The sequence below is a fragment of the Polistes fuscatus genome, unplaced genomic scaffold (assembly GCF_010416935.1).
Source record: "Polistes fuscatus isolate 324 unplaced genomic scaffold, CU_Pfus_HIC Scaffold9, whole genome shotgun sequence".
NCBI classification, from domain to species: Eukaryota; Metazoa; Arthropoda; class Insecta; order Hymenoptera; family Vespidae; genus Polistes; species Polistes fuscatus.
In genome coordinates, this window is record NW_025113173.1 from 1,400,306 (window position 1) to 1,418,932 (window position 18,627).

General features: G+C 28.3%; 5 protein-coding genes and 1 long non-coding RNA gene across 11 annotated transcripts; 2 read left to right on the forward strand and 4 right to left on the reverse strand.

The window, feature by feature from the left end:
* Positions 1-187: 187 nt before the first annotated feature.
* Positions 188-2,092, forward strand: LOC122525722 (xaa-Pro aminopeptidase 3-like). The gene is made up of 4 exons (XM_043648649.1): positions 188-236; positions 389-1,333; positions 1,406-1,768; positions 1,834-2,092. The coding sequence occupies exons 1-4, from the start codon at positions 188-190 to the stop codon at positions 2,001-2,003; spliced, it is 1,527 nt and encodes a 508-aa protein (XP_043504584.1). The 3' UTR covers positions 2,004-2,092.
* Positions 2,093-2,164: 72 nt separating this feature from the next.
* On the reverse strand, positions 2,165-6,069 carry LOC122525817 (multifunctional protein ADE2). The gene is made up of 6 exons (XM_043648810.1): positions 5,106-6,069; positions 4,351-4,677; positions 3,916-4,259; positions 3,530-3,805; positions 3,000-3,144; positions 2,165-2,741 (listed from the first exon to the last, which is right to left on the reverse strand). The coding sequence occupies exons 1-6, from the start codon at positions 5,110-5,112 to the stop codon at positions 2,566-2,568; spliced, it is 1,275 nt and encodes a 424-aa protein (XP_043504745.1). The 5' UTR covers positions 5,113-6,069; the 3' UTR covers positions 2,165-2,565.
* An 810-nt stretch (positions 6,070-6,879) lies between these two features.
* LOC122525818 lies at positions 6,880-13,234 on the reverse strand. Of its 2 annotated transcripts, XR_006305887.1 has the most exons (5): positions 12,852-13,233; positions 12,468-12,726; positions 11,402-12,166; positions 10,920-11,135; positions 6,880-6,911 (listed from the first exon to the last, which is right to left on the reverse strand). XR_006305887.1 is itself a non-coding variant. In XM_043648811.1 (3 exons), exons 1-3 carry the CDS (start codon positions 13,008-13,010, stop codon positions 11,409-11,411), a joined length of 1,176 nt encoding a protein of 391 aa, XP_043504746.1. In that variant the 5' UTR covers positions 13,011-13,234; the 3' UTR covers positions 11,399-11,408. The 2 variants fall into 2 exon arrangements, 1 of the variants encoding a protein (XP_043504746.1); XM_043648811.1 differs by lacking the exons at positions 6,880-6,911; positions 10,920-11,135 and having other exon boundaries at positions 11,399-12,166; positions 12,852-13,234.
* On the forward strand, positions 6,908-11,053 carry LOC122525816 (amidophosphoribosyltransferase-like). Of its 4 annotated transcripts, none has more exons than XM_043648807.1 (8): positions 6,908-7,249; positions 8,951-9,164; positions 9,238-9,530; positions 9,619-9,868; positions 9,946-10,182; positions 10,266-10,393; positions 10,487-10,708; positions 10,779-11,053. In XM_043648807.1, exons 2-8 carry the CDS (start codon positions 8,963-8,965, stop codon positions 11,049-11,051), a joined length of 1,605 nt encoding a protein of 534 aa, XP_043504742.1. In that variant the 5' UTR covers positions 6,908-7,249; positions 8,951-8,962; the 3' UTR covers positions 11,052-11,053. The 4 variants fall into 4 exon arrangements, with proteins under 4 accessions (XP_043504742.1, XP_043504744.1, XP_043504743.1 ...); XM_043648809.1 differs by having other exon boundaries at positions 8,972-9,164; XM_043648808.1 differs by having other exon boundaries at positions 6,908-7,066.
* A 445-nt stretch (positions 13,235-13,679) lies between the features above and the next one.
* On the reverse strand, positions 13,680-15,384 carry LOC122525819 (mitochondrial genome maintenance exonuclease 1-like). Its single transcript, XM_043648812.1, has 4 exons — positions 14,998-15,384; positions 14,536-14,743; positions 14,238-14,370; positions 13,680-14,132 (listed from the first exon to the last, which is right to left on the reverse strand). The coding sequence occupies exons 1-4, from the start codon at positions 15,224-15,226 to the stop codon at positions 13,974-13,976; spliced, it is 729 nt and encodes a 242-aa protein (XP_043504747.1). The 5' UTR covers positions 15,227-15,384; the 3' UTR covers positions 13,680-13,973.
* A 138-nt stretch (positions 15,385-15,522) lies between these two features.
* Positions 15,523-16,722, reverse strand: LOC122525820. 2 transcript variants are annotated; one of them, XR_006305889.1, is made up of 2 exons: positions 16,404-16,722; positions 15,523-15,851 (listed from the first exon to the last, which is right to left on the reverse strand). It is a non-coding gene; the product is annotated as an uncharacterized LOC122525820 (long non-coding RNA). The 2 variants fall into 2 exon arrangements; XR_006305888.1 differs by lacking the exon at positions 16,404-16,722 and adding an exon at positions 16,227-16,389.
* Between the last annotated feature and the right edge of the window lie 1,905 nt (positions 16,723-18,627).

The window sequence follows — 18,627 nt, forward strand, 5'->3', positions numbered from 1 at the left end:
ATATCATTATTTTTACTTATTATTATGCAAAGTACACGAAGTGATCGAGACACTATCTGGTAGTACATTTCGTAAGTTTCGTCATTTATGTATTCTGAATGTACATACCAAATAATAAATTAATACTCTATGCAGTGAGATAATAAAAAAAAGACAACAAAAAAATAACAAAAATAGTAAAAAAATTATGTTCGGCACGTCGAGAGAAATTGTTAAAAATTTAATCGTTAAATTTGGTGAGAAGTAATATCCAATATTATTAAAAAGAAAATTAAGATGGTAGATCATAGTTTTCAAATATCTTTTCATATATAATAAGACAATTATTCTTCACATTGATTTTCTTTCTAAATTCTTCTACTTAATTTAATAATAATTATTTATCCAGGTAGACAAAATAATAATTTGATTTTACGGTGTGTGAAAAGGTTGAGAAGTAATTTACCAAATCAAGAATGCGTGAAAAAAGTTTTTCATCAAAGATATGGACAACCAACTTCGATGTCTCATCCTCATCTTTTAAAAGATGGAGAGATTACTCCTGGTATACACCGTGATGAATACAAACAAAGGAGATCTAAATTAATTGAGAATATTATAGAGAACAATAATACAAATGACCGATGTAAATCACAGTTTGTAATAATACCATCGTCTTCTAAAGTATACATGTCTGATAAAATCCCATACGTTTTTCGTCAGAACACAGACTTTCTATATTTCTGTGGTTGCAAAGAACCTAACACAATATTAGTTATTACCTCTGTAGGAGATACTTTTACATCTATTTTATTTATGAATCAGAAGGATCAACATTCTGAGTTATGGGAAGGACCAAGAACTGGAGTAGAAGCAGCTCCTGATTTGTTCGGAGTTAATAAAGCGCTTCCTGTCACAGAATTTGAGAGATTTTTTTGTTGTTTTATTAACGAACATAAAAATAGCATTATTTGGTACGATGATATTAATATACTTCAGACTGAACTGCACTCTAAGTTAAATGAATTAATTAAAATAAGTAGTACTAAAAAATTTATCTCTCCAAAGAGATTGTTTCATAAAGTACGTTCCATCAAATCGCGAAGCGAAATCAATTTGATGCAAAAAAGTTGTGATATAGCTTCTATGGCAATAAAAAAAACTATCCAAGCTTCCAGACCAGGAATGAGCGAACATCAACTATTTGCGATAGTCGATTACGAGTGTCGTATAAATGGTGCTGAATTTTTAGCTTATCCACCTGTTGTAGCTGGAGGAAACAATGCTAATATTATTCATTATATTTCCAACAATCAAATTATTCAAAATGAAGATATGGTATTAATGGATGCAGGTGAATAATTATTTTTTTAATCATTTTCTGTTCTTCAGAGATATTTGATTTTTAATTTAATATCTATTATAGGTTGTCAATACCATGGTTATACGTCTGATATTACAAGAACGTGGCCTATCAATGGTAAATTCACACCAGAGCAAAGAATTTTATACGAAATTGTATTAGATGTACAAAAAGAATTATTGAAAAAAGTAAAAGAAATGCCAACGTTAGATCAATTATTTCATGACATGTGTTTGCTCCTGAGTAAAAGATTACAAGAAATAGGCTTAATACCTAAAAGTTTATCTGGAGATAAATTAATATCAGCTGCGTTTAGTTATTGTCCGCATCACGTTAGCCACTATTTAGGAATGGATGTACATGATACTGCCAAAATATCTACCAATGTTCCGATACAACCTGGAATGATTATAACTATCGAACCTGGTAAATAATATGACAGTAGATATACATGTATATATATGTATAATTTAACATATATATTTTTGCAGGTGTATATATTAATCCTAAAAATCCCTTGGCGCCATCAAATTTCCATGGGTTAGGAATACGAATTGAAGACGATGTTTTAATTAGAGAAAACGGACCTTTAGTATTATCAAGAAATTGTCCAAAAGAAATTAATGAAATAGAAACTCTTGCAAGTGAAAATCAATGTTGATTAAAAAATTAACTTTATAATTAAATCTGTTAATAATTACTTCGACATATAAATAAATTGTATAAAAAGGAACATTTATGGAAAGGAGATACATTACTTGTCTCATTTTTATTGATCCTAATTAATAAATGTTAGGATTTTATGTATTTAGATAAAATAAATTTTTAATTTTGTATGCTAATTTACTGTTCTATTCAAAAATTTGTTTAAGCGGAAGCAAATGAATATTGTAAACTTGTATCCAATATAACAACAATAAGATTAATAATAATAATGTGTATACAAGAAGTGCTAACATGAATATGTATATATATAAGTATAATTAATAAAACTTAATAATACACACTTTATAGCATACAAATTGTCAAAATGATAGAAAAAAACATTCTATTATACATATGTATATACATATACATTTTATAGATAAAAAATCGGTGAGCAGATTTTATAGTATTGTATACTACAACTCTAAACGGAAATGTTTGAAATTAACTTTTCTTAAACCATTTAAATGCATTTATCTACTTTCACAGAAGTAATATAGAAAAATCTATTAATCCATTTAATTTTTATTAATTAATAGAAATTTAAAGACCTTGTCGGCTTTTTTCAAAGTAATAAAATTATTAAGCTGTTTTGCACGTAACTTAGACCAAACCATATGATCATTAAGTGCGTGTATCTGAGCAGCAGCAAGTGCAGCACTTTCTGGATAAGCGACTGTAGTGCAACCAAGTCCTGCAAACATGATTAAAAGAAGCAAAAACAAAACATTAATTAATTAAATATACTACAATAAGTTTGCTAATTGTGTATATACTAATCCGAAGTATTCAATAAGTTACATTTACATATTCTATAATTACCACCTTGATAAGTAAATTTCGCAACCATTTACATTAACAATAACGTATTCATATCTATATTGTTTTTACTAACACATATATATATAATTTACATAAAAATAATAATTTCATAAGAAATGTATTTACATACCTGAAGGTACATTTATGGATGACCATATATCTTGCGAGATATTCTCTGGTTTAAAAGGAGGACAATTAATGACTGGAAAAGTAGTATTTCCAGACAATACTGGACCTAATCCATTACTTCTCCCTGCTACAGCAATGAACACCACCTACATTAAATAAGAAGAACTTCTGATATCTAACAAGTAAACAATATGCATTCGACATAATTATCGGTTTTTTATCATGTTTTTAAATGGAATTATCTTTGAGTAAAAGTCTTTAATAGACTGACATAGGTCATTAAAATTTATACAGATTCGTATCCATGATTAAACATTCCATTGGCAACTAATTATAATTTCAATGTTATAATAAATATTGCAAGTATTTTAATTATATTCCAAACAATTCATATAACTATTAATTTGTTGTAAAATTTCTTTACATGAATACAATGTTATAAATTTATCGAGCTGTAGTTAACAGGTAAAAATATCTACAGTACTTTTTCATTCATCCATATTCTATGTATAATTTAATTTATTTCAATACCTTTTCCCAGCAACCTTCATATTCAGCAACGACACGCAGAGTTTCCTGAGTACTTTTGTGTGCGCTGCACACTCTAATTTCCGCTATTAAACCTAATTTCTCCGCATAGTAAGCTATTTTCTCGCAATGTTCTTTGTCCGATGGAGAACCCATTAAAATAACGACCAATGATATCGGAGATATAATGAGATGATCCAGTTGAGCTGCTACCCATTCGAAATTGCATTTAATTAAATCCAAATCAGCTTTAGTGACATGAGATAAATTTCTGTATACCTATGTAAACACACATACACACATACATATATATACAAATAAAAACATAATAGGATATATAATACATTATAATTTTTAAAATCATAATAAAAAAGAAAGTTATTAGTTACTTGTTTATCTTTCATCAATCGCTTATCACCAGATGGCCATAATCTCCAGGAATCACTATCAATAACATCAGAAACAACAATATTACCAGACATATCTACACCAAACTCTATTTTCATATCTATAAGAGAGCAATCTCGTGTTGCCCAAGATCTTTCTAGGATTTCAAAAACGGTCAATGTAGTGCGTTGCATAATATCAACCTCGTCTTTGCCAATGGTAATTCCATTTAATGTGAAATTAGCAGAAATAATTTGTTCTTCCGACCATTGAGGATCATGATTGGCATCGTCCTTATAAAATGTTTCTTGCAATGGTGGATTAAATCTGTATCCCTCTTTTACACCTATATTACAAGCAGAATATTTGTTTATTTTTTAAATGATTTTTCTTATATTTTAACAAAAGTAATTTCACCAGAATAAATAATTATCTACCTGGATGTCTTTTCAAGAAACTACCGGTGGCTATTCTTCTTGTAACCCATTCAATGGGTACCATTTCACATTTATGTGCTATAAAAGCATTTTTACAACTATCAAGCTTGACAAAGGATGTTTTGATACCGGCTTCATTTAATAATTGAAATACTTTAGCTGTTGTAGCTGTACTAATAACGCCTTTGCCTTCTAAATTATGAGCCTTAACACCATCTCCAGCCGTAATTCGATCTTTACTTTGAATGTAACATAACAATGGTTCATTCAAAATCTCATAGACCTTTTTGGTCTTACCTTCAATGATCAATTTACCTAATTTGTAATCTGTAAAGTGACATATAACAAAAAATTAATTTTTCAATAATTCTTCATAAACAAATAATATAATTATTAAACCAAAGTTGTATTTTCTATAACAGAAATAATATAATTAATATTGTAGATTAAAACAAATCATTAAATTCGTTCATGATTTACAATATATGATTATGATCGTTAATGATTTACAAAATAATCAATAATCTTTAATATTTGTCAAGAATTGTATCTATTGGTTAGGTTTACCACGCATGAACCTAATTGAAATAGATCATCATTCAAATAATATGATTTCAATATACAATATGAACGATAACAAAATACTTTTGTATAAAAACAATAGAACGTATCTTAATGCAACAATGTCCTCTCATAAATATAAATTAAAAAGATTTTTTAAATATAAAAAAAGAAAAAGAAGAATGACGACTCACCAGTCATATTGTTAACCAGCCTACTCTAATCACGTTCAACGATATGAATGCCGGTCCGCGTCACAGATCAAGGAGTAAAAGGGAATTAAATCGGATAATAGTGGGGGAAAAATAATATAACTAATGAACTGTTTGTGTAGTAACAACATATAACTTATATAAATTATCTGTTTTATTATTTTGTTTCGCGTTGGAATATTCTGGTAAAGCCGATTGATCTCTCGATCGTGATGCTGTAGCATTATCGTAATTACTCTCCCCCTCCTAACCCTCGTGCCGGTTACTCAATTATTAAAATCTACATAATGTAATCTAACATGACGACATAAAAAACTTTATTCGCGTGTTTAATACAAAATAAGATTTTTTGTCTCATATATAATATTAATACTTTCTAATTTTCTTTGTTTTTTTGCGTTATAGAATTATTCGAAAATTTATATACAATCAATATTACGCAATCGATAGATCGTAAACAAGTTAATCGATATTGGAAAAATATATGTTTAAAAACTTCTTTTCTTTTCTTTTTTTTTAAATTATTTTAACGCGGTAAAGTATGAAATTTAAGATGACCACTCCCATATCTTCTCTTCGTTTTCTTCGTCGATGTATATTTAATCGATATTACGCGATCGATGAATCGTGGACGTAGTTATCGAAATTAGAAAAATATATATTTAAAATCTTTTTTTTAAATAGGACGATTGTCAGACATATTAAAAATTATTTTAATGCGGTAAAATATGAATTTCAAAATGGCCGCTCCCATATCTTCTCATTGTCTCTTATTTAGGGATCATTAAGTTCAATAGATAATTAAGATAAAATTCTTTGAATATGATACAAAGTATGATTACTGTCTCTTGAAAATTAGAATGACCTTTAACGTGAAATTTCCATTTAAATTTCAATGGAATCTTTGGAATAAACAATGATGAGCAAATTAAAAAAAATATCGATAAGCAGTTCACAAACAACAACAACACTACAAATATTCAAACATCATTAAGCAATATATGAATCATTCAAGATGAAACAGAATCTTTACAAACATAAGTAGAAGAAGAAGAAGAAGAGGAAAAAAAACACAGAAATTAATTGTTGACAATAATATTATTAAGCAAAGTGACGTTCAAAATAATTGAGTCGAAAAAGTTCATTTAATCTCGGTAATGGAATCAAAGTTTTAAACAGCAATTTTATAAGAGTTTCTAGCTAGAATACAAAGAAACATCTAGAAAGATCTTTAACCGAATAATCACGTAACGTGTACAAACGATCTCAATATATTTCTTATTGAATAAGTAAAAAATAAATAGATAGATAAATAGAAAGATAAATAAATAAAAATTATGTACAAGTATATATAAATGAAAGAATATGTGTGAACACGTGCATGAACAAACGACTAATCCTAAATAATTTAGTAATAAATAAGAGATAAATAAACAGATAAATGAATAGAAAGTAACTTTCCATTTAATTTATCTATTTAAATCTATCTAACTAATTAATTGTAAAATAGAAAAAAAGGCTAAAGTATACCTAAAGAAAAATAAAAAAAATAATGGTGGGAGAAAAGAAAAAGAATTGGTAGAATTAAGGGTAGGGGAAGTAAAAAGACAAAAGGAAGAGGAGGAGGGATTATAGAATAAAAAGTTTATCATTAAACTTCTTTGGGGTAAATTGTATCCGGAAGCGAACGAACCGGTTTCATGGCGTGATCGTTTTCGTCTTCTTCATTTCTTCTTCTTCTTCTTCTTCTTCTTCTTCATCATCATCATCAGTCTATCATTCTCTTGTCTAGAGAAATATAGTGAAATAAGAATTCATAAGAGGGACAAGTCCAGTGTGCTTCTTACATTCAAGTTCTAACCGTATTTGTGTTTGTGTGCGCGGACCAGAAAATAAAAGATAATAGTCAAAGAAAGAGTTAGTTCAGTGTTAAGAAATAAGATGTAAGTATCCATTGGTTTACGAGCTCATTTGTCGTTTGGTAAGCGAACAGAGTGGATTGTATTTTATTTTATCATATCGTGTCGATTAATATACTATACGATCGATTATTATACGAGTTTATCATACTATAAACGTATAAGAAAAAAAAGCCGAACTACCGAATTTCTCACACACGCATATATGTATGTATTAATATATTCTTATTATTTTCTGTGCCTTCTTCTTTATATAAATAAATTTTTTTTTAATTTATATTTATATGATAACATATTGTTGTATTAAGAAACATTCTAATGTTTTTTATATCTAAAGTATTTGATCATTAATTATATTTAAGAAAATATATAAAAGAAGAGAGAAAATACGTAATACCCAAAACACGTGGTGGGTAGGTATCTCTCTCTCTCTCTCCATACGTATTAACATATGTATTTATATATATATATAATGGAACACGCGATTAAAGAAACCATACACGTGATAAAGGATAGATGATCTAAGATTTCAATAATGATTTCTCTTTCGTTATATCTCGTAACTTAAAATGAAAGATTTGTTCGCATTTACATTAATATTATAAAAATAAATGACCTTCGATTGTAGATCAAGATAATCTACTATTACATTTCATGCAGGCTTAACCTTTGTTTTATGTATCTAGGCTAAGAAATCGATCATAACATAACTACATTTATCTTTCTCTTTAGTGTAATTAGAGATATATTTACATGCAAGTATATTATATACCATTACGGTATGCAAAATGAACGATCAACAAGTGAGTACATAAAAAAAACCGGATTGATAAAATTTATGACATATTAACGATTTCTTTTTACACTTTTCTTAAACCTTGAATTAAATTATTAATCTAACGATCTTTCCAATAGTCATGAGGAAACCGACACATAATTATAGATTATTTCTATAGATCAACATTTCATTATAGTTGATTCTTTTATCTTGATTTATTTCTTCTTTTCTATTATATTTTTATAACTTTCTTCTTTTGCAGATTAATTTTTTGTTTTAAGATTAATTTATTTCCCATTCTTGTATATTTGTTATATTTTGTATAAGATTTTAATTACTATTATTAATTTCTCTAATTTTAAATAATATATGTTGTGTGTGTTTGTGTGTGTGTGTGAATGTAGGTTATTTCCATTGAATTTGGTTAGTATTGGTTTTATGTTTTATATAAGGTTTAGATTATTGTTATTATTATTATTATTATTATTATTATTATTATTATTATTATTATTATTATTTTAATTTGTCTAATTTATGAGAAATATGTATGCACGTGTGTGTTTATATATATATATATATGTAGGTTACTTCCCTTGAATCGAATAGTATTAATAAATATCTTTAAGATAAATCAATATTTTAATATAAAATCATTAAATTTGAATATTCCTGAAATGAAATTTTATACATGTGATCAACAAATATTTCTTATGAAAAATAAGTTTCTTAGATGACACACAACACATCACAGTTGAATGATGAAATTAATTGTGAAATTTTCTTATCTAACCCCTTGAGGTCGATAGTTTATAGGGGCATTGACGATAATCTGAAATAAGACTGTAGGGGGTCTAGAATGCACTTCTAAAGAGACTGATATTAATATTTACTTCATATTTGTCCATATGTATATCAACATTTGTTCCATTCGCAAACACATTACGTAAAATTGATGACGTATAAGAGGAAAGAAAATACTTTAACGCTTTGACAATATCGAATTGATTAAATGTAACAAAAAACAAAGTTGATTTTTAACAAATTCTAACACTTAAGGTTTATTATATAAATTAATGCATAATACGTAAGAAGCAAAGCTATAGATTAATCTTTGGATCACTGCATTATAGATAAATATAAAAATGTCTCAGGATATGCAAGATGAAAGTTGTTCTCGTGCAATATCTCGTCTTTCAATAAATGACGTATCAAAAGATTCAACTTCTAAATATGAAGGTAGAAATAAAGAAGTTTCTGGACTCACACATGAATGCGGTGTTTTTGGGTGCATTGCTGCAGGCGATTGGCCATCACAAATTGATGTAAGCCAAGTGATATGTCTTGGTAAGTTAACTCTGAAGAATTTTGTATAATAAATTAAATTGAATGATAATATTAGCTATACATTTTTCAATAGGTTTAGTTGCTTTGCAACACAGAGGTCAAGAAAGTGCTGGAATTGTTACAAGTAAAGGTGTTTGCTCTAAATCGTTTTATGTTCATAAGGGTATGGGAATGATCAATAACATTTTCAATGATGAAAGCATGAAGAAACTTAAAGGCAATTTAGGAATAGGTCATACTAGATACAGCACTTGTGCAGCTAGCGAAGAAGTCAATTGTCAACCTTTCGTAGTTCATACAGCACACGGTGCCTTAGCAGTTGCTCATAATGGAGAACTTGTAAATACAGAATCATTAAGGAAAATGGTAATTAAAACTGGATCTCTTATTTCCTTGACTTTAATCTGTAACTTTATCAGTTTAATTTTAACTTTTGTCTATTACTTTGAATTAGGTATTAGGTCGGGGTGTGGGTCTTTCGACATATTCGGATTCTGAATTGATAACGCAAGCTTTATGTTTAAATCCTCCTGAAGGTGAAGTTAATGGCCCAGATTGGCCAGCACGTATCAAACATCTCATGCATTTAGCACCATTATCTTATTCTTTAGTAATCATGCAAAGAGATAAAATTTATGGTGTTAGAGACCCATATGGAAACAGGCCTTTGTGTTTAGGAAAAATAGTACCTGTTGGCAAACTTGGTATGTTGAATGTATATAAACATTAATATTACATAAAAATACATCTAATTATTAAATTGTGTATTATAAAAATTTAGCTGCAAGTGAATCGGATGACGACGATGAAGCAGAAGGTTGGGTAATCTCATCAGAGTCTTGTGGTTTCTTAAGCATTGGTGCAAGATATGTTCGGGAAGTTTTTCCGGGTGAAATTGTTGAATTGACTCGTGAAGGTATTAAAACGATTGACATTGTAGAAAGACCAAAGAATAAACGACAAGCATTTTGCATATTTGAATATGTTTACTTTGCCCGAAGTGACAGTATTTTTGAAGGTAACAATCATTAACATTAATATCTTGAATAAGAATTTAGTAAAATAGTGTTAATTTATACATTTTTGTATTTTTCTTTATAGGACAAATGGTATACTCGGTTCGCATGCAATGTGGTCGTGTATTAGCAATAGAATCTCCGGTAGAAGCTGATATAGTTAGTTCTGTACCAGAATCTGGTACTGCAGCAGCACATGGTTATGCTAGACAGGTGAATTATCTAATTTAATTATTACTATTATATAAAAAAAAAATATATAAAACAATTAACATTAAATACATATTTAATTCACATATTTCACAGTCTCAAATACCATTTGCTGAAGTACTTTGCAAGAATAGATACGTTGGAAGAACATTCATTCAACCCAGCACAAGATTAAGACAATTAGGAGTTGCTAAAAAATTTGGAGCCTTATCCGAAAACGTAAAAGGAAAAAAATTAATTCTGATCGATGATTCTATTGTTAGAGGAAACACTATTGGACCAATCATAAAACTTTTACGTGATGCGGGAGCAAAAGAAGTAAAATATTTGCATTTTTATACATACATACATTTATAAAAAACAAAAAAAAACACACATTTATTTGCAGGTACATATCAGAGTAGCATCGCCTCCCTTAAAATATCCATGTTACATGGGGATTAACATTCCAACGAGAGAAGAACTAATTGCTAATAAGCTTGACAATGTAAAATTAGCCAAGCATGTTGGCGCTGATAGTTTGACATACCTTTCTGTAGAAGGACTTGTTCAAGCTGTTAGACACAATATGGACAATAAAGAAAGCAGTTATGTTGGTCATTGCACTGCTTGCTTGACAGGAGAATATCCTGACGAACTACCTGGCGATTTAGATTGGTGAATCCATTATACATTGGACAATCCATTATTTCACTAAAAGGATATTGAATCCTTTTTTCCAATGCAAATCTTCAATCTATTTTTCCTAATTTCACAAGCAAGAATATTATATCATTTTTATTTTCTTAGCTATATATATATATATATATATATACATATAAAGCCATTATATTATTTTAAACTATTGGCTAGTGCAGTGCAGTATTTCATATTTAACGATAATTTTTAATTATGTTTTTAATCAATACAATAAAATAATCTTTCTTAGAGCTGAAAGATCAATTTTAATGGATTCTGAATAAAGTATCAAGCGGAATTATTTATTAAATTAAGTGTTACATGTAATTATACCTTGTCATTAATTTGTATTTATTTTGGCACATTCTACAGAAGATTTCAATTTTTCCGATATCTCTTTCATTTTTGCCTCCCGTCTTAATAACTTAGCATGCTTTTCATCTATGGTATTGTCCACAAAATCAAGCATAGTAGTATCAGTTGTTTTCACTTGTGTTTCAACTGTGCTAATGTCTGTATTAATATCTTTATTTGCCTGTACATTATCCTTCACATCAGAATTATTTTTAATATTATCTATAATATCGAACAGATTATTCACTTCAATATCTATAGCAGAATTATTAAAAATTTGATCCTCCATTAAAGATGTTGATTCTATGTCATCTTCCATGACTTTTGATTTCTTTTTCTGTTTTTTTGTCGATTTACTTTTAACATATACTTTCTTTCTACTAACTAGTTTATTAGGTTTGCGTACTTTATTATTCATCTCAGCAAAGAGATCGTTAGTTTTCGAAGTAGATGGTTTAGAATGAATATGTTCGGATGCATTATCCATAACTTCTTTTGGGGAATTTTTTTGACTTGTAGAAGAATTAACTACATCCACTGATGGTTTGATGTTAGAATTTTCCAAGTTTTGTTCATTTTTCATTTTTTTTTTATATTTGTACATAGCGAATGGAGTATCTTCATCAGATTCTGAATCTAACTCAATACCCTGTGACTTCTTTTCTTCTCTAATCTTTTGTTTTTCCAAATAGGCACATAAATCATCTATTCTTTCGTTTCTTATATCCTTCCAAAAGGAAAGTGCTATATAAAATAAAATCAAAATTAAATGGTAAAATAAACTGTCCACATATACAATTTCTATTATTAACACATCGTCCACAAGTGTTGTTTGGAAAAACCGTTTAACTAAATACCAATTACTTAATACAAACAAATTAATCAATTTGCAATAACATAGTGGAGAAGAAATTCCAATTACATTTAGTTACAAATTTTGAAATAACATAAAACTACGTTGTTAATATTCGGTTAAAGAATTTGAAATAATCTAAAATCATATTATTGCTCTCAAATGTGTTAAGATAAATTTAATTGAAAATACCTTGTGATTGATACATAGGTGGAACGCCAGCTTCTTTAATTATATCAATGTTTGGAATGCATTTACTATGCTCAGAGTCACCGAGAACTTCTACCCTTTGCTTAACAAATATTCTCTCCATTTTTAATACCTTTCTAGTCTTTCCAAAATATTTTAAAGTTGGAACTTGATCAAATACGGGATCATTGATCACTGGCTGGTCATCTTTATCAAAAAACATGTAAGTTCCTACAGCATCCTCATAAGTACCCTCATAAAACTATAAAAAGAAAAATTCCATCGTTAAATTATTTAAAATAATAGTAACAAACAGTAATAAAAATATAAATAAAATAACATAAATTTTATTTTTAATATGAAAGGAATAACCTATAAATAACATACCTTTCCACCAATTTGCATTATAGGATGGTCTGTATCTATACCAATCATATCTAATTGCAGTTCTTCATTTGAAAATATATTATTATTAACAAATCCTTCCAATTCGACGTAAACAAGAAAATCCTCCTCGTCTTCTCCTAATTCGATATCGGAATCCATGTTTAAATTAATTATAACTTATATCTTTGATTAGAGATATTAAGATTTTATCAATAAATGCACTTAAACGCAACTGTGATAATAAATATTGACTAATGCATCTGCATGTGGCAGACACACAACACGCGTCAGAGCGTTTACCGCACCGAAGCGCCAGCGAAAGGCACGTAACTTAGGAGAACTAAAATAAAAAAGTCTCTAGATAGTTACACGCTAGTTCGTACCAAAGATCAAAAGTTCAAATTCTAAAATATTAAGTTTTGGTTATCTAACTTGTATCGAACGAAAATATATTATTATCTTGTTATACGGTTTTTCCACCTCTACCCTTCACCATTCAGTACTCGCCATATGCAATAAACTAGTAGCGCTATCTACGTTTTTGTGCTTTGCTTTTTTAATATTCCTTTTGCTCGTTTGATTGTTTAAACGTTTCTTTTTTCTTCGTTCCTTCGTTTAATATATTTTTTGGCTTATCTTTTTTTATTCTTCTTGAAAAATGTATAGAATGAGTATCTGATAATAAATAAAAGAAATAGATTGAAATAATTTACTTTATTATTTCTATATTATATTTCCCAGATATACAAAATGAGTCGAGAAAATCTCTGCCAAACTCTAAGGATATATTCTACACGTAAAAATATTTACACAAAAAATCAGATGTTATACGATTGTTATTTGTTTTATTTGTTTATTATCTTTCTACTCTCCCAAAAGGAAGAGTACTTCTTCACCTTTTCATACTTATTTAATACTATCAAAGAGATCACATCTTTTTATTGCCTCTCTGGAGTCAAAAGCACATGGTTTTTATCTTTTGTTTCTTCAGACAGACCACTCTTTCATGTTACTAATGGTTCCCACGTTGTTTAATTTTAGTGATCGGCTTGAACTAGTAATTCAATGTGCTAAACTATTGACTGTTTTATTTGTTTGTTATTATATAATGACAGTTTTATTTTAATCCGAACAATTGTTTTGGTTTTTAACATTATGCCAATATTTTCTAAGTTTTGCTAACCACCTACTCCAATGTTCATTCAAATGATGGTCTGATAAAAAAAATGTGTCTGCAGGTTTTCCCGTTGTGTAACCGACAACTATCATGGCATAGTGGATCTAATAAAATATGTCGAATTTTATTAAAAAATACAAAATATATTTCTTAGGCAAATAAACAGAAGTTTAAAAAAAAACTAGATAAAGAAATTAAATACAATTTACCGAAAATGGATAACTTTTGGAGGAATTAATAGCACCTACATAAGCGGCAAGTTGTATCGGTGCATCATAAGTCAAATTTACATTTTTTTTATCTTTGTCTGATTTTTTCCAATCAATAACGCATAATTTGTCCCTATGAAGAAAGTTTGCATTGATCATGATTTCTTTCTTTGAAATAAATTCTAAAGTATATATATAAAATAATATTAATATAGAAACATAATAATAAAAAGTAGTAAAATTTCATAGGCATAAAATTATTATTTTGTTATAGTAAATTTTGGTAAGAATGTTTTACCTGTATGTTGCTATACAATCGACTTTTCCTTTGTAGCACAAACCCTTATGGGAAACAAACGATTCGACTGCTCTAATATCTTGTAATTCATTTATAATACTACTTAAACTATTATAAGCTGGAAGAATATGTTCAGGTATGTCAACTTCTCTCCCGTATAAAGTATCTTGTATACAAGAATGAAATATTTTTCCATTGTTTAGTAGCTCTGTAAATTAAAAAAAAATCATCATTGTATATTAACAATGTCTCAAGATACTTAATTGAACCATTTGCAGGTCAAAGTGATAAACTAACTTAACTTTTAGAACTTGTTTAAATTTCATTATCAAAGTACTTGGGTCTCAATGCTTAACTTTTTATAGTTAAAATAAATTTCTATAATATATATACATATATTATTTCTTTACTTTTTGTTTTGTGTAGGTAATTGATTAAGCAAATGAATAACTTGGTTATTACCTTGTTGATACTCATTGAATTTCTCTTCTCCCATTTCTCTTATAAGTTTGTTTTTCCACAAATTTAAAATTTTTTGAGCTTCCGGAGTCATAGTTTCAGATAAAATTTTAGTAACGGATGGATAATAAAGAATTTCTGGATCGTCTTTCAGAGAAAGGGATAATATTTCTGATTGTTCTAGCACTTTTGGAATCTTTTGCTGTTCAGTAAAAATTGGAAAGCGATTCATTTTAATTATATCTATATCTATTAATTTCTCATTCTTTGGTTGTGGAGTTTCTAATTCATTAAGAATAGTTTTTGTTGCAACACTATCATTTTTATTATTTTTGCAATCTTTTTTATTATTTTTGCTATCATCTTTATTATTTTTGGTATCATCTTTATTATTTTTGGTATCATCTTTATTATTTTTGCTGTCATCTTTTTTATTTTTGCTATCATCTTTATTATTACTGCTACATTTTTTATCAGTTATACTTTTTCTTCTTCTAATATTTTTACTTTTTTTACTTTTAATATTACTTTTCTTGCTTTTGGATGCAACTTTATTTTCATTGCAATCAAGCAGAAGATTCTTTGCATAACTTTTATTACATTTCATACTGCCTATTATTTTACAATTAGTTTGTGATTTAAACCGTATTAAGTTCATCCTAGATCTACTAACTTTTAAATTCCACCATAGTTCTGAATCCATTGGTACGTTTTCCTTTTTTAAACCGACTATTGATTTTATCAATGTCTCATTTTTCTTTTTTTTCGTTGGTCCAAACATATACTTATCTTCTCTATTTTTCTGATGCAGTTTATTAATTCTACGATTTCCATTAAATATATTTGCAGAATTACTACTACAATTAAAGATGAATGTATTTATATTGCGAGGAAATATGAAATATCTATGACTACATAATAAGATTTTTAAACTCTCCATATTATTGTTAATTAATAGTAAATACAAATTTCATTTATTCATTTCATTACAATTTCATTTGTGAAACAAATATATGAGTAAAACACTCTTATTAACTGTATTCGATAAACGTCGTTATCATTTTACACTTAGATGAAAATAACAAATGTTTAATTAATAAAAATTAAACAATACTATGAACGACAAATTTTTTAAAATAACAGATTTACAAATTATTTCATCCTAACCTACATTTAAATGAATCAAATACATATAACAATACGTCTAGTGACGAGTAGTTTAAAATACTCACATTAGATGGCAGTTTATAAATAATGACGAATAAAAACATTCAAAAATGAATCAATGAGTTTATGATTTAACAAAACTTTATACCTATAACACTATTTGCAATCTAAACAACTTAATAATTGCAAAGGTAAAAAATCATCATTTTAATTGCTACGATATTTAAAATCAAAATAATTACCATAGGAGTCGCATCCGTGAAACAAAGTACCGAAGAATAATGGTAGATGGCACTAGTATTTACATTCGTCGAGAGGGTAGTAATTTTAATTGGGAGGGAGGAGACTGTTAGGAGGGGATCAAAAGGGTTAATAAAATTAAACTTAACACGTTCACGCCGGAGTGACCCACCGGTGGGTCACACGTGTCTGTTCTATGGGGCGGCGTGAACCACCGATGGGTCACACTTGTCCATTCTCGTGGGGCGGGTGACCCATTTGTGGGTCCCACTTTACTATTCTGTGGGGCGGCGTAGCTAGCAACGATATTGCCCCGCCCCACGAAGCGTAACGCGGTAAGACGCTCCCGCCTCAGGCGGCAGAACACAGATTTTTGCCCCGGCGTGAACGTGTTAATAAATATCGACAATAAACATATACATAAAAAAAATATCTTAAATATTTATGAACTCTTACCTTAGAATTAATATTAACTTTATAATTAAAACATAATTCTTTTAATTAAGGAGTTATACGCAGTTAGAATTTAAAAAAAATCGATTTTTTTTTTTTTTCATTTTCGGAATGTACATATATTTAAGTATATTCTCTGAAAATTTCAAATCGATCCGACAAATATTCTTCACTTCATGTAAGCTGCAAACAAAAATTTTTAACTATGTGTAAACGTCTCTTTGAAACTTTAAACGCGTTTTTCTCAAAACGGTATTTTCAAAGTCGGTGATCTCGATTTTTCAAAAACGGCTTAACCGATCGGTTTCGAATTTTTACACAATCTTCTTAGATATATTCCTCAGGTATTAAGTATAAGGAATAATTTTTAAAAAATTTATTACTATTTTTTTGTAACAATTTAGAGCGAAAATTTTAGTCAAAAACAACAACTTTTTTTCAAATAGACGCCATTTTGTCAAAAATCAAAATTTTTATTATTCCTTGGTTTTAATACCTGCATTAATCTATCCTTTAAAAGAATCCACCATATTTTTTAATTTCAATAATCCAAACCGCCAAAATGAAGATCACCGCCAAACGTCTTTTTTTAGAGGACGTTCAGGAAATCATCTACAGGAGCGGTGCAGATTAATATTTTTACATAATCGACACGCTATTGTATTCTCAAAAGTTGGCTCTATTTGAATTACCATCACTCTTGTTTGAGAAATAAAAACTGTTTCTATAAAAAATTCATGAAAATACGTCTTTTTCGAGCCTCGCAATTGCGTATAACCCCTTAATCTCTTAATTTTTATTATTTAAATAATATATGAGAGAATAAAAAACTGTGACGTGTTCTAATTTGAATATAAAAGAAGACTAATTCAAAAACCATCAAAATCGGTCTAGTATTCGGTATTATTTATACTATTAGCTTGCAATAATTCTAACTGAAAACTGTTTAATTTATTTTCATTTATTAATATAATTTTATATTCAATGTATGTTTATTCATTACAAATGAATCACGGAAATTCTTATTAATTGAAACGATGACAATGATGGTTGTGTTAGTAAGGAAATTTTCTTTTCAAATAATACAGTTTCGACCCTTTTTTTCATAAAATTTCTTATTTATTTAAGCTTGACCTGTCACTCGGTAAAACTAAGATTAATGATAAAATTGAATGAAACAAAAATTCTATTATTTATAATGTACATTCTGTATAATAATGTCAATTCTCAAAGCCATCCTTTGTGCATTTGAATCGATCCGTGAAGAATACGCTTTGTTGAAAAAGGTCACATTTTATTCCAAACATACTGTAACGAAAGGGTTGTATCTTACGCCATAGGGGACTCAGTTCTTGTAAAAGGTGAACTTTCTCGTCTTATACAAAATGTGTCCTAATTTTCATGAATGCCTTTGAAAAATTCTTGGAAAACAGTTTCTATTTTTCATCTTTAACTATACCATTCTAAAGATCTAATCAAAATTTTTGAAAATCATTTTTCAAATTCAACGAACCAAAATACAAATCTCAAAACGAATATAATAAAAAAAAATGTTTACGAAATTATTTATTTATTATATTAGAAAACGAATTAATATCTCATTCTTGTTACTTCTAAATCCCGGTATACGTAATGAGCTAATATAAAGAGGAAGTGCGATACTGAAAGAACGCACTAACCGCGCAGAAAAATCTTTATACTTGCGTACCTTTTTACGTAACGTTGCAACCGAAAACCGTAAGCCAACAGACGACTACTGGACTGTTAGTCCTA

Bases quoted from the DNA above. Each gene is read 5' to 3' on its own strand.
- LOC122525722 (XM_043648649.1), top strand. From the start codon at position 188: ATGTTCGGCACGTCGAGAGAAATTGTTAAAAATTTAATCGTTAAATTT. The intron at 1,334-1,405 runs GTGAATAATTAT...TATCTATTATAG, and splicing joins TATGGTATTAATGGATGCAG to GTTGTCAATACCATGGTTAT. The intron at 1,769-1,833 runs GTAAATAATATG...ATATTTTTGCAG, and splicing joins GATTATAACTATCGAACCTG to GTGTATATATTAATCCTAAA.
- LOC122525817 (XM_043648810.1), bottom strand. The intron at 4,260-4,350 runs GTAGATAATTAT...CTTGTAATATAG, and splicing joins TTTCTTGAAAAGACATCCAG to GTGTAAAAGAGGGATACAGA. The intron at 3,145-3,529 runs GTATTGAAATAA...TATTTAATGTAG, and splicing joins ATGAAGGTTGCTGGGAAAAG to GTGGTGTTCATTGCTGTAGC.
- LOC122525816 (XM_043648806.1), top strand. The intron at 9,165-9,237 runs GTAAGTTAACTC...ATTTTTCAATAG, and splicing joins AAGCCAAGTGATATGTCTTG to GTTTAGTTGCTTTGCAACAC. The intron at 10,709-10,778 runs GTAAAATATTTG...ATTTATTTGCAG, and splicing joins GTGATGCGGGAGCAAAAGAA to GTACATATCAGAGTAGCATC.
- LOC122525818 (XM_043648811.1), bottom strand. From the start codon at position 13,010: ATGGATTCCGATATCGAATTAGGAGAAGACGAGGAGGATTTTCTTGTT. The intron at 12,727-12,851 runs GTATGTTATTTA...TTCTTTTTATAG, and splicing joins TAATGCAAATTGGTGGAAAG to TTTTATGAGGGTACTTATGA. The intron at 12,167-12,467 runs GTATTTTCAATT...TATTTTATATAG, and splicing joins ACCTATGTATCAATCACAAG to CACTTTCCTTTTGGAAGGAT.
- LOC122525819 (XM_043648812.1), bottom strand. From the start codon at position 15,226: ATGAATCGCTTTCCAATTTTTACTGAACAGCAAAAGATTCCAAAAGTG. The intron at 14,744-14,997 runs GTAATAACCAAG...TTTAATTTACAG, and splicing joins ATTCAATGAGTATCAACAAG to AGCTACTAAACAATGGAAAA. The intron at 14,371-14,535 runs GTAAAACATTCT...CTTTCTTCATAG, and splicing joins GATTGTATAGCAACATACAG to GGACAAATTATGCGTTATTG.